The sequence below is a fragment of the Quercus suber genome, unplaced genomic scaffold (genome assembly GCF_002906115.3).
Source record: "Quercus suber isolate HL8 unplaced genomic scaffold, Cork oak 2.0 scaffold_55, whole genome shotgun sequence".
NCBI lineage: Eukaryota > Viridiplantae > Streptophyta > Magnoliopsida > Fagales > Fagaceae > Quercus > Quercus suber.
Window position 1 is genome coordinate 308,922 of NW_027069520.1, and position 11,404 is coordinate 320,325.

General features: G+C 31.7%; 1 protein-coding gene across 1 annotated transcript; it reads left to right on the forward strand.

Annotated features, from left to right (window-relative positions):
* The first annotated feature begins 2,028 nt into the window (after window positions 1-2,028).
* On the forward strand, window positions 2,029-4,830 carry LOC112006508 (L-type lectin-domain containing receptor kinase IX.1). Its single transcript, XM_065772227.1, is given in 7 exon segments — window positions 2,029-2,041; window positions 2,240-3,154; window positions 3,157-3,183; window positions 3,186-3,230; window positions 3,233-3,595; window positions 3,598-3,753; window positions 4,400-4,830. Coding segments are annotated over 7 exon segments (1,950 nt in total).
* The last annotated feature ends 6,574 nt before the right edge of the window (window positions 4,831-11,404 follow it).

Consider the following 11,404-nt stretch of genomic DNA (forward strand, 5'->3'; position numbering starts at 1 on the left):
TTAGAAAAAATCAATAAGTATACGATCATAGAAGTAGGACCTCAGTCAAACATTCAAAACTCTCTTTCTTGAAAAGAAATTTTCTAATTCTATAGAGGTTATTTTATTTGTTAGCTTGGTGATAATGTAGTCCAATGTCATCAAGGATATAGTTGGGGTGAAAAAATTGGACACCACTTGGTGATTAGATATTTTTCCCTATTTAATTCTCATGCTAAATAAGAGAGTAATAGTCATGGCAAAGAATTATTGGCATTGACTTTCTGCTAAATCTTGAAAAAACACTTGTTTGTCTCATTCGTTTTTCTTTTTCTTTGTTCTTTGTTCTTTTTTCTTTTTTGTGAAAAAGAGTAATTCCTCATTCTGAATCTTCCTTATACCATTCTTCATGATTAATATTAATGGTTGTGAGTTTCGGTATTCCATCTCAAAGATTAATGTATTTGTGACTTTAGAATAAGATTTTTTTAATCCTTATTCTGTGATTTCTTTTCTTTTTATTATTTTTTGTGACTTGAAATTTATGATATTTCTAACGTCAAACATATAAAGATGTGGGGAATAGCAGTATAGAAAAGTAGTAAAAAGGGTAATAATTGTTCAAAAATGAAAAAAGGAAAAGGCAACGATCATTTAAAATTGTTTCAATCCAGTGCATCACGGGTTCATTCTAAGAAATAAGATCTACCACTGGATGTGTCCGTGTCAAATTGTTAGTGTGTGTTTATGGTGCAACAGCATAGAAGGGTTTGATCCTGTGGCAAGAGGTTGTTGTGTCCACCCGTCAATACCATTTGTGTTTTGCTACAAGTTTACCGATAATGATATATTACGTGTTTTTTTTTTTTTTCCTTTTAAACTTTGATTATTTTATAGAAAAAATCAAATAAGTATACAATCATAGAATAGGACCTCAATCAACAATTCAAATCTCTCTTTCTTGAAAAGAAATTTCCTAATTTCTATGAAGGTTATTTTATTGTTAACTTGGTGATTATTGTAGTCCAAAGTCATCAAGGATATAGTTAGGGGTGAAAAATTGGACACTACTTGCTAACCTAACATGACACAACATAAAATTAGTAGATTATGGGTTGAGGTTTAATGAGTTTGTGTCATATTCAGATCGACACGACTAACCCATTTAACAAACGAGTTTGGTTAGTGTTCAACGCATGGAACGCATGGAACCCGTTTGACCCATCTAATCTATTTAATTAAATGACATTTTACCAACATACTGTTCAAACCTTAGTGATATAAACTTATTAGTTGTTAGGTTTATTTTCTTTTACATATTGTGATTGATTATTTGTGATATTGAGATATAATTTAGTTTTGAATGATTATTTTGTGATACAGTTACTCGTTAGTTCTGAATTTTATATTAAAAATATTTATATGTTTTGTTTTTCATAATTTTTTTTTTATTTTGATAAATCTGATAAACAGGTCCACACGATTGACCCGTTTAATAAATGGGTTGTGTTAAGGTTGAGAAATCTTGACCCATTTAATAAATATGTCAAGTTAGTGTTGACCTATATAGTCGAATACTCATGAGTTTATATGACACATGCCCGACTCACAAACACGAATTGTCACCCCTAGATGTAGTCATAATAATCAATTCAATTAATTCAAATTTGGGTGCTAGACTCTGTAAATTTTTTTTTTTTTTTGAGAAAAAAATATTGTAATTGAGTAGTGTTATGTTCATAATATTTTCATAATAATTTTACAATAACTCTTAAGTAATAATTTATTATTAGTTTTCTTCTTGACCCATCAATTACATTAGTTTTTTACCTATTATTGGCATTTTATTACATAAGATTTGTTGTTAAATTGAAATTGACGACTTATATAACTTTATTCTTTATGTGGACCTAGCAAATATTGACTTAGGACAATTTAACGTGAGGCCATTCAATCATCAAAATACAAACATTTTTTTCTTCTTCTGAGAGAGTTAAAAAAAACTACAAACATTTGAAAAAGGAAACAAAAAATGACTAGAAATAGCACATGGCTCTTCCCTGTATTCAACTTCAGTCATGGCTCTCTCCAACAAACTACCTTCTTGCCTTTTTCAAAGTCAAAAACTCCAATCTCTTCTCAAACAGCTTCTCTTCTTCTTCTTGTTGCTACTTCCCCTTTCTATGTCAATTTCCTTCAACTTCACTAGTTTCAACAAAGAAACATTACCGTTAAACGTGATGTGCATCCATAAAACCAGATGGTACTATCCTGCTCGCAGAGCCCAGCTACTTTAGTGCTGGTCGTGCCTATTATAATAAACCAGTGCACCTTTGGGATAATAGCACAGGGAGGCTTATAGTTACGGACTTCACCACTCACTTCTCCTTCATCATTCAACCTGTTCATAAAGAAGTGTCTGCTGATGGGATCGCCTTCTTCATCGCACCAATTGATTATGAATTTTCAGATAACCACAATTCAAGTGGCGCATTTCTTGGACTGTTTACTAATGAATCCGCTCTCGATGTCACTCAAAATCAGATTGTAGCAGTTGAGTTTGACACTTTCAAAAACACTGAATTTCGTGATCATCCAAGTGATAATCATGTAGGAATCGATGTCAATTCCATTGTCTCAAACACAAGTGTCACATGGCCATCTAGCATTAAGAATGGGTCAACTGTATATGCATGGGTAAGTTATAACTCAAAAACTCAAAATCTTAGCGTGCTCCTTAATGATGCTGATAATCTAGTCTTTGGCGAGAATTCTAGCGTTTCAGTTATTGTTAATTTGACAACAATTTTACTAGAATGGGTTAGTGTTGGTTTCTCTGCGAGTACAGGTAATTTTACAGAGACAAATATAATATGTTCTTGGTCATTCAATTCAACTTTGGAAGTTGGGCTTACACAACCGAGCAACAAGGAGGTTGGAACAGGAAAAAAAAATTGGGTTTGGGGATTGGTTAGCTGTGAGTTTGGGTGTAGTGAGTTGTGCTTTAGGTCTACTTTGGTTTATTTGTTGGAGAAAAAGGCCAAGGGGAATGCAGAAGATTTTGATGTTGATGACTATATAGATGACGAATTTGAAAAAGGAACTGGGCCAAGGAGGTTCATATACAGTGAACTTCTTCATGCAACAAACAACTTTGCTGAAGGAGGGAAGCTCGGGAGGGAGGATTCGGAGGCATTCACAAGGGTTTTTAAGTGAGTCCAATACAAAAATTGCGGTTAAGAGGGTTTCAAAGAATCAAAGCAGGGAAAAAAGGAGTACATGTCAGAAGTGAAGATCATTAGTTGTTTAAGACATAGGAATTTGGTTCAACTCATTGGTTGGTGCCATGAACAGCATGACTTACTTCTTGTGTATGAGTACATGCCTAATGGAAGCCTTGATTCTCATCTGTTTGGAAAAAAGACTACACTAACATGGCCAATAAGGTATAAAATAGCCCAAGAATTGGCTTCTGCATTGTTATACCTTCACGAAGAGTGGGAACAATGTGTCGTGCACAGAGATATAAAGTCTAGCAATATCATGTTGGATTCAAATTTCAATGCCAAACTTGGTGATTTTGGTCTTGCAAGACTTTTAGACCATGAGTTGGGCTCACAACTACTGTCTTGGCAGGCACCATGGGCTACCTAGCTCCAGAGTGTGTTATCACTGGAAAAGCTTCTAAGGAATCTGATTGTTATAGTTTTGGGGTGGTTTCCCTTGAAATCGCATGTGGAAGAAAGCCAATCCAACCACAAGCAGAGCAGGGGCGTAGCCAGAAATTTTTGGTTGGGAGGGCCGAGGTAATATTATCATATTGATTTGTAATTCAAAAAAAAAAAAAATACAAAGTATGACATATATACATATATACATATCTTCTTGCATTAGTTTTAGAAAAAAACATTAAATCTAATCAAAATTAGACTACATTTATAAGACATTATATTTATAGAAATTAAATATAACAAAGTCATTATAAGCAACTATAAAATAAACAGCAGTTAAATTCAACCAAATTAGACTACTATGGTAAAAAATAAATTCATTCCCACTAGTAGTCTAATATTGTACCCTCATAGTCTCTCCTCTCTGATGATAATTCCCACACCAGTACAACATAGGTCTTGAATAGCTATGGGATATGGCCTCACTCAAGAAAAAAAAAAATGTGGAATATGACTGACATGTCTTAGAGAAGGAAAGGAAAAGTCAAAAAGATGACAAGTAGGAATTTGGGGTGGGGCATTTTTATGGCTACGTATTGGAGGAGGGGCCAAAGTTTTTCTCATAGGAGGGCCAGCTCTTAAATGAGAGAGTGTGAGGCCTATTTGTTCCTACTATTATAGAGGTTTTAAAAAATTTTGGGGGGGCCATGGCCCCCTCAATGCATAACATGCCTCCGCCCCTGAAGCAGAGCCTAGCAAGGTAAGTCTTATAGAGTGGGTGTGGGACCTCTATGGAAAAGGCCAACTCCTTGAAGCCGTTGATAAGGGATTGAGTATGGAATTTGATGCTGGGCAAATAAAGCGTTTGATGGTAGTTGGATTATGGTGTTGTCATCCTGATCCCACTATTAGGCCCTCTATAAGGCAAATAATACAGGTTCTTAAGTTTGAAGCTCCTTTGCCCAACCTTCCATCAAAGTTGCCAATGCCGATGTATTTTGGGCCTCCAATGCTTCAATGTAAATTCACCAATACATCATCTAGTCTCATGTGGTCAAAAGATCATAAGCAATGTTCATGTAGTAATTGCTCTACTAATCCGTCTTTGTCAACTGGCCCAAGCATACCTCTTTCACATATAGGCAATGCTAATATGGAGTTAGCTTCAGTTATAGATTAATATATATGATTATTCAAAAAATTTAATGAATTTGAAAGCATGTGTGCATCATTAATGTAAGCTTTTGAAAAGGGTTTATACGATTTTAATGTTGGCTAATTCAATGAAAGTTTTTTATTTTAGGTATTGTACTTTGTGATATGAATGGTTGTAATGAGGCTTGGTGACTAAAACTTTTGTTTAATGTGCAAGACTGAAGACTTTGGTCATGTGAGAATGGTGATCTAAGCATAACCCCTGGTAGACTCTCAGTAAACCGAGACCGTGTTGTGGAAATTCTACTATTTTCTTCAAAGGTTGTGTTTGTAGCCATCTCAAGCCCAAACCATATTTGTATTTAAAACTTATTTCAACCCTAATCTCATGAGAAGGAAGAAGGCAATGGTGAACAAAGAAAAACCTTTAGAATTCTTTATTTTGTTTTCCTAGCTCTTCCATTGATTATCATTAAGAGGTTCTTTATTTCAAAACACATATATCATCACTAGTGTTGTTTGAGACCATAGAGATCAAGATAATCTTCATGAAGCCTTGGAGTGACCAAGAGATCAGTTTTGTGGTCGGCAGATTGACTCGAAACAACAAGTAACTTTAAAGACACAAAGTAGGAGTCTGCAATTTCTAGCAAACGCAAGGTGCTCTAACTAGTAGTTAGGTTGATTACATGTATAGGACGTAGTGTGAGTATAGTTAATAACCTTCAATAGTGGACTTATTGAGCTGGGTTTCACCCTGGATTGTTTCTACCATTTGTCTTTTCACTCTATGAACATGTCTATTAATTTGTTATTTATTGTTTTGTCTATTTTATCCTTGTTCCATATTATGATTAAATATTGACTAGATAACTAGCCGGTTGAGTAATTGAATAATTTATTGGTAGCGAAGTTGATTAGGGGTCTAAACATCATTTTGCAATTGGAATTGGTCTTGGTTCACTCATGTAGGGTTTATTTTACTTGTGTAATCCTTGATCCCATTGTAATGGACAAACTAGAGAGTCATTATACTCTTGATTGTGATCATTTAGTTCAAAACAATTCTATAGGTGATCTTAAAATTTTTGGTATCAAGCTCTTTAGGGAAATAATGAAATCCAAGAAACACTCTAAGAAAACCTTGGAGAAATTGAGTGAGATTGAACTTGAAAAAGAAGTTTTAACTGTAAAACTAGATAAATCTAATCAGTTAATTGGTTGAAAACACTCTAAGAAAACTATAGAAAAATTGTTGAAAATTCATTGGAAAAATAAAGATTGAATGTTGATGCTATGCAGAATAGATCAAAAGTTGTAGCTGACAGATCAAAGTATGCTTGGAGGACGCAACATATGAAGCCAAAGACCTCTGCTTTTTGTTTATTCCTATTTTTATACTAATAAGCTAATTAATGCTGCATCTCAGTATCTGTTAATGGGGGTTAAGTTCTTGTGGTTTTGAGAGTTTGTTCCTTGGGCATAAGGCCTTGAGTTTGGATTGTTGTAATGTTTGAAGTTTAATATAGTCTTGTTTTTCCAAGTGGGTTAGATTTAAAGTTAAACTCTAACCGCTACGCCATGCTTGCATGCTAACGTTCTTAAGTGGAAAAGAAATATATTTGAATTAAACTTAACACAATTCCATACTACTAAATTATATAAACTTTTATTGCTGCTTTTACTTTATTTTATAACTAATATTCATAAATCATAATATTTTATTATATTATATATTCTAATTAGCCATCTCTAAAGGAAATATATAAAGTGTATTCGTACTTTTAAACTTCAAAAATTAATTTTAACTTTTAAACTTTTTCTTTCATGCTTTATTATTTTATTTTTATTAACTTTCTTATTTAATTTGTAAAGATATACTTGAAAATCATTTAATTTCCCCCATATTATTTTATTAGCCATAAAAAAACCACCTCAAAGCCTCAAACCACCTCAAAGTTTCAAAATACCTAGTCAAACCACTTGCAAGTTCTCTAAAAACTTAATACATCTCTCATACTAGGTGGCAAGGTAATTCTGTAGCTCATACCTTAGTTAGGAGAGCTAAGTTGTCATTTCTTTTTATTAGTCTAGATGAAATTTGTTCTATCAGACATTTTTCTTTTTGTTGTTTTTAATTTTCCTGTTAATTGAATAATACTGCTCTGTCTCTTTTAAAAAAAAAAAAAAAAAACCTTAGTCTTAACTCATTTATTTTCAAACAAAATTCCATTGACATTTCCTCAAAGTCCCTATCCACGAAGCCATCATCACAATCCACCTAAAACAGCCGCCATCCATTGCAGTTCACAACCCAAAAACCCTCAAACACCCGCCACTCACGACCAAAATTACTCACTCCTAGGCCTAATCCCACAAAACCCAATTGACAAACCCATCAAACCATGCCTATTGGGAAACTACCCTTGGGCCAACCACATTCCCAAAACCCCACAACGCCACCAGGAATCAAATACCAAGGCTAGGAATGGACTCAAATAATGTCAAATACACCTTCAAATTCAAGCGACAAATATTGAGTCACATGTTTCGTGATAAATTGATAATAACTTAATTTTTGTATATTAATATTATTGTTAGAGAGTATTATTGTGCTTATTTTGTGTTAAATTATGCATTTTATATTTGATTTTAAATAATATTAAATATTTAATTTTGTGCTTAAAGTGAATTTATATTCATGAAGGGACCGGTTTGTCTTTTGTAGGAAAATAGAATTAATTCTAGCAAGATTTATCAAGAAAGGTGTGAGCCAATTTCTATAAAGAAGAAAGCTAATGACGAAATTTTTACAAGGTTGGTAATGAAGTTAAATAAAATAAGCCCAGTCCAATTCAAGCCCAAATTGAAGAATAAATCTAAATAAATTTGCACTAAATCCAAGTCAAATTCAGTTTAGGATTTAGGATTCTAGCCTACGCAATCCTTAGTGTTTTCCCAAATTTTTTATGGTCTAAAATTTAATATTTAAAATATATACCATTTTAATTGAAAATAATAATTAAAACAAATCATATTATCATATTATATTATATATAATAAAAGTTTGGTTTAAACGTCATAATTGTGCTGCGTGACTTCATTAAATTGCAGAAATTTTATTAAATTTTTAGATTTTTAAAGAACTAAAAAGGAATAGTATACGATCAGGACTCTAATTCATTCTTATCATTAAATAAAATTAGATTAACATTATTTTTTTATTTGTCAGGATATATTTCTTAAATTAAGGGATAATATTTAACATACAAAAATTTAATTTAGATAATATTTATCATCTAACTAACATTATTTTTTTTATTTGTTAGGATATATTTCTTAAATTAGGGGATAATATTCAACATACAAAAATTTAATTTAGATAATATTTATCATCTAAATTTTCAAACTTTTTATATTATTAAATTAATATTATTTTATCAAAATATCAAGCTACAAAACTTGATTATTAAGGGATAAGCACAATCCAAATTCTTCAAGAGGTAATTAATATAAATCTATCCCAAAAAAACAGTATATATCTCCAATAATTTGATAATCTCTATTTATTCCAAAAAACAGTATATATCTCCACTAATTTGATAATTTCTACGTTGATGGCATTTAAAATATATATATATATATATATCAAAATTCCTTATAGCTATCAACCATGTTCTCTTTCTCTCCCTTTTTTTTTTTAATTTTTAATTTTTTATATGTTATGTTATGTTGAATCAACTCTTCTTCTTTTTCTTTTTCTTTTCTTTTTTTCATTATATTCATATGACCTTTTTTTAATTCCAATTTTTATGGGATAAAAACAAACACATTGATTAGATATCTTTAATTTCAATAAGATTTAAATGAATTATATTTGAAATGGAACTCTACCAATATATATAACCCTATAATCCTTTTTGGAGTGAAGCTTATTGCAATATGTGAATGCCTAAATCCCATGACAATGAAGGTATGCATTTTTTCTTCTTTTATTATTATTATTTTCATTTTGTTTATTTTCTTTAGTGTTATTATTGGTTTTTTGTCTTCTTGTGATTTTAATTAATGAATTCAAAACATTCGAAAACATTGTCAAGTTTCTAAAGGCTCCTTCTTTGTTTTTGTATTTTGTTTTTATTAAATTGATTAGGTTTTGTGTATTGGTTGCCTTTTGTTTAAACTAATTTTCTTAGCTTTGATCTAATTTATATGCTTAGGGTTAGGCTCTAAGAATTAATGATTAAATATGGTTAGAATTAATAGATTAATTTTAACAATTTTCTTATTTGATTTTTATGTTATATCAAATTATCAAGATGTTCTACACGTGTATTCTTGAATTATCAATTTTAATTTATAATACTATCAAGATTATATTAATTTTAGATTTATCAATTGTTTAGTACGATTATTTTTTAAATAGTTATCAATTTAAAATTCAATTTGGAATTATCAATTTAATTTAGTTTTAGGAAGAAATCTTACCCCTTATTTTAGTGAGATAATTATTTACTTGATAATTTTTTCTTTTATCTTTATTGAATCTATTAAAATATATAATTATTTATACATTTATTTTATAAGCTTTTTTCATAAAACTGTGCAACGCATAGGCCTATAACTTCTAAAAATAAAAAAATAAAAAACTAGGACGAAAAGTTGGCTAATTAATTATTTTTGGCCTTCGATGTCTAATTACAAACGTTGATACAAAAAGATTTGTAGCATTGACAACATACCGAGATCGGGCTACCTCGACCGAGGCTACTAGCTCCCTGCCCGAGGGTGTAATATGACCATAAAGACCCCCTTTTAACTTTCTCAAAAAAAAAAAAAAGGTTCACCTCTTTCTTCAAATCGGGCCCAAATCTAAATCAAAGAAAATTTCAATTTTAGAGAGAGAGAGAGAGAGAGAGAGAGAGAGAGAGAGAGAGAGATTCCAAAAGTGGCAAAACTGTTTCCTTTTTTTTTTTCTTTTTTTTTTTTTTTTGTTTAGAGAGTTTCAAGTTATGACATGCACTCTTGATAATAGCTATGAAGGTGCTTAGCTTTGAAGTTAGGAGTTGGGACCAGCCAAAGTGGCTTTATCCAACTCCCACTCCCACCTTATCCAAAATCCATAAGTGACATTGATATCATTTTCACAAGCTTTAAAACTACATAATAATAAGGATATTGATTCTGTTATGAGTGACAAAATTTTTTATTTTTTTATTTTTTGAAGAAGAAGACAGTACGTCGAAGTTAATAATTAAGAATATACCTTATACTTATCATTTAATTACTATTGTTAAACATTTCGTAATGAAAATTCGTACTTCATTGTAGAGACGGATCCAAAATTTTAAGCTAGTGAGGGCCAGAGTAAAAAAATAATAATAATAAAACTCCAAATAGGTATCTATATAGTATCAAAAAATTACAAATACTCAAAATCATTATTTCTTAATACATTAAGATGTAACAATTTACCAACAAAAACAAAATAATGTTTTTTTTTAATACTAGGCTAGCTAGGATTTTTTTTTTTGGTTGTTGTTGAAGTTAGAGCATTCACAGTAGTGGTGCTAAAAATTTTAACTTTTAGTTCCTCAAAAAGCTACTTTCTCTATTTTACCACCTCACTTTACAATACACTCAATATCATATGTTCTATTTTTTTATCACTTTATTTAAAATAATATAAACAACTCGTTAAAATAATAAAGGAAGCGAGAAAATTTGAGATTTTAATTGAAGGAAGAGATAGAATCTTAATAAAATATTGTATTTTATTTTATTTTTAATGAAGAGGAAAAATTATGCATGACTTGTTGACTTATATGATGGATTTACTGAATGGATCTTCTTTTATAGTGGACGGACCCTATACGGACGGATCCTACACTAACATGTTTAACACCCATGTAACATCCAATTCGATTATCTTCAACCGGAAACCCTAGAAGGGAGATACTTGCGGCACACACCATAAAATCCTATCGCAAAGAGGATTCCAGAAGTTTTGCATTAATGAAGATCTACTCTATAAGGAAAAGACTTGTCCATCACACTTAGGATTACTCGAGAGGATTCCTATAAGGAAAGGACTTCGACTCCAAAGGAAAGAGGTCAACTTTCGATGACTATAAAAAGCCCCAATACTCTCACAAATCGAGATACGCATAATTGACCCTCTCTAGCACTCTGGAGTTGTAAAGGTTTCTAACTTAACTTTCGAAGGGTATTTGGCTGGCACCACACCTGTGCTCTTTAGAGGTCTTCTCTTTTTGTTGTGCAGGTACCTTTTTAACGTGCGAACAACGTGTGACTCACTGGTGATTTTTTCAGCATCATCAGTTGACATCATCTGTGGGAAAGGTGCTTCTTTCGTGATTTGTAAGCCACATTATCGCTTCCCGAACGAAAGAGTTACATGGTGCTAACTCGCTTGATGGCAACCACCAACAACATCCAAGAGGAGGAACCACCCATGACTCCCCTCGAGAGACAGGTACAAACTCTCGCCGCAATTGTGGAGCGCCTCACCAAGCAAAACTGCGACCTAGAAGAACAGCTACGCCAGAAAAACGCAGCACCAAACAATCAGAGAGAAC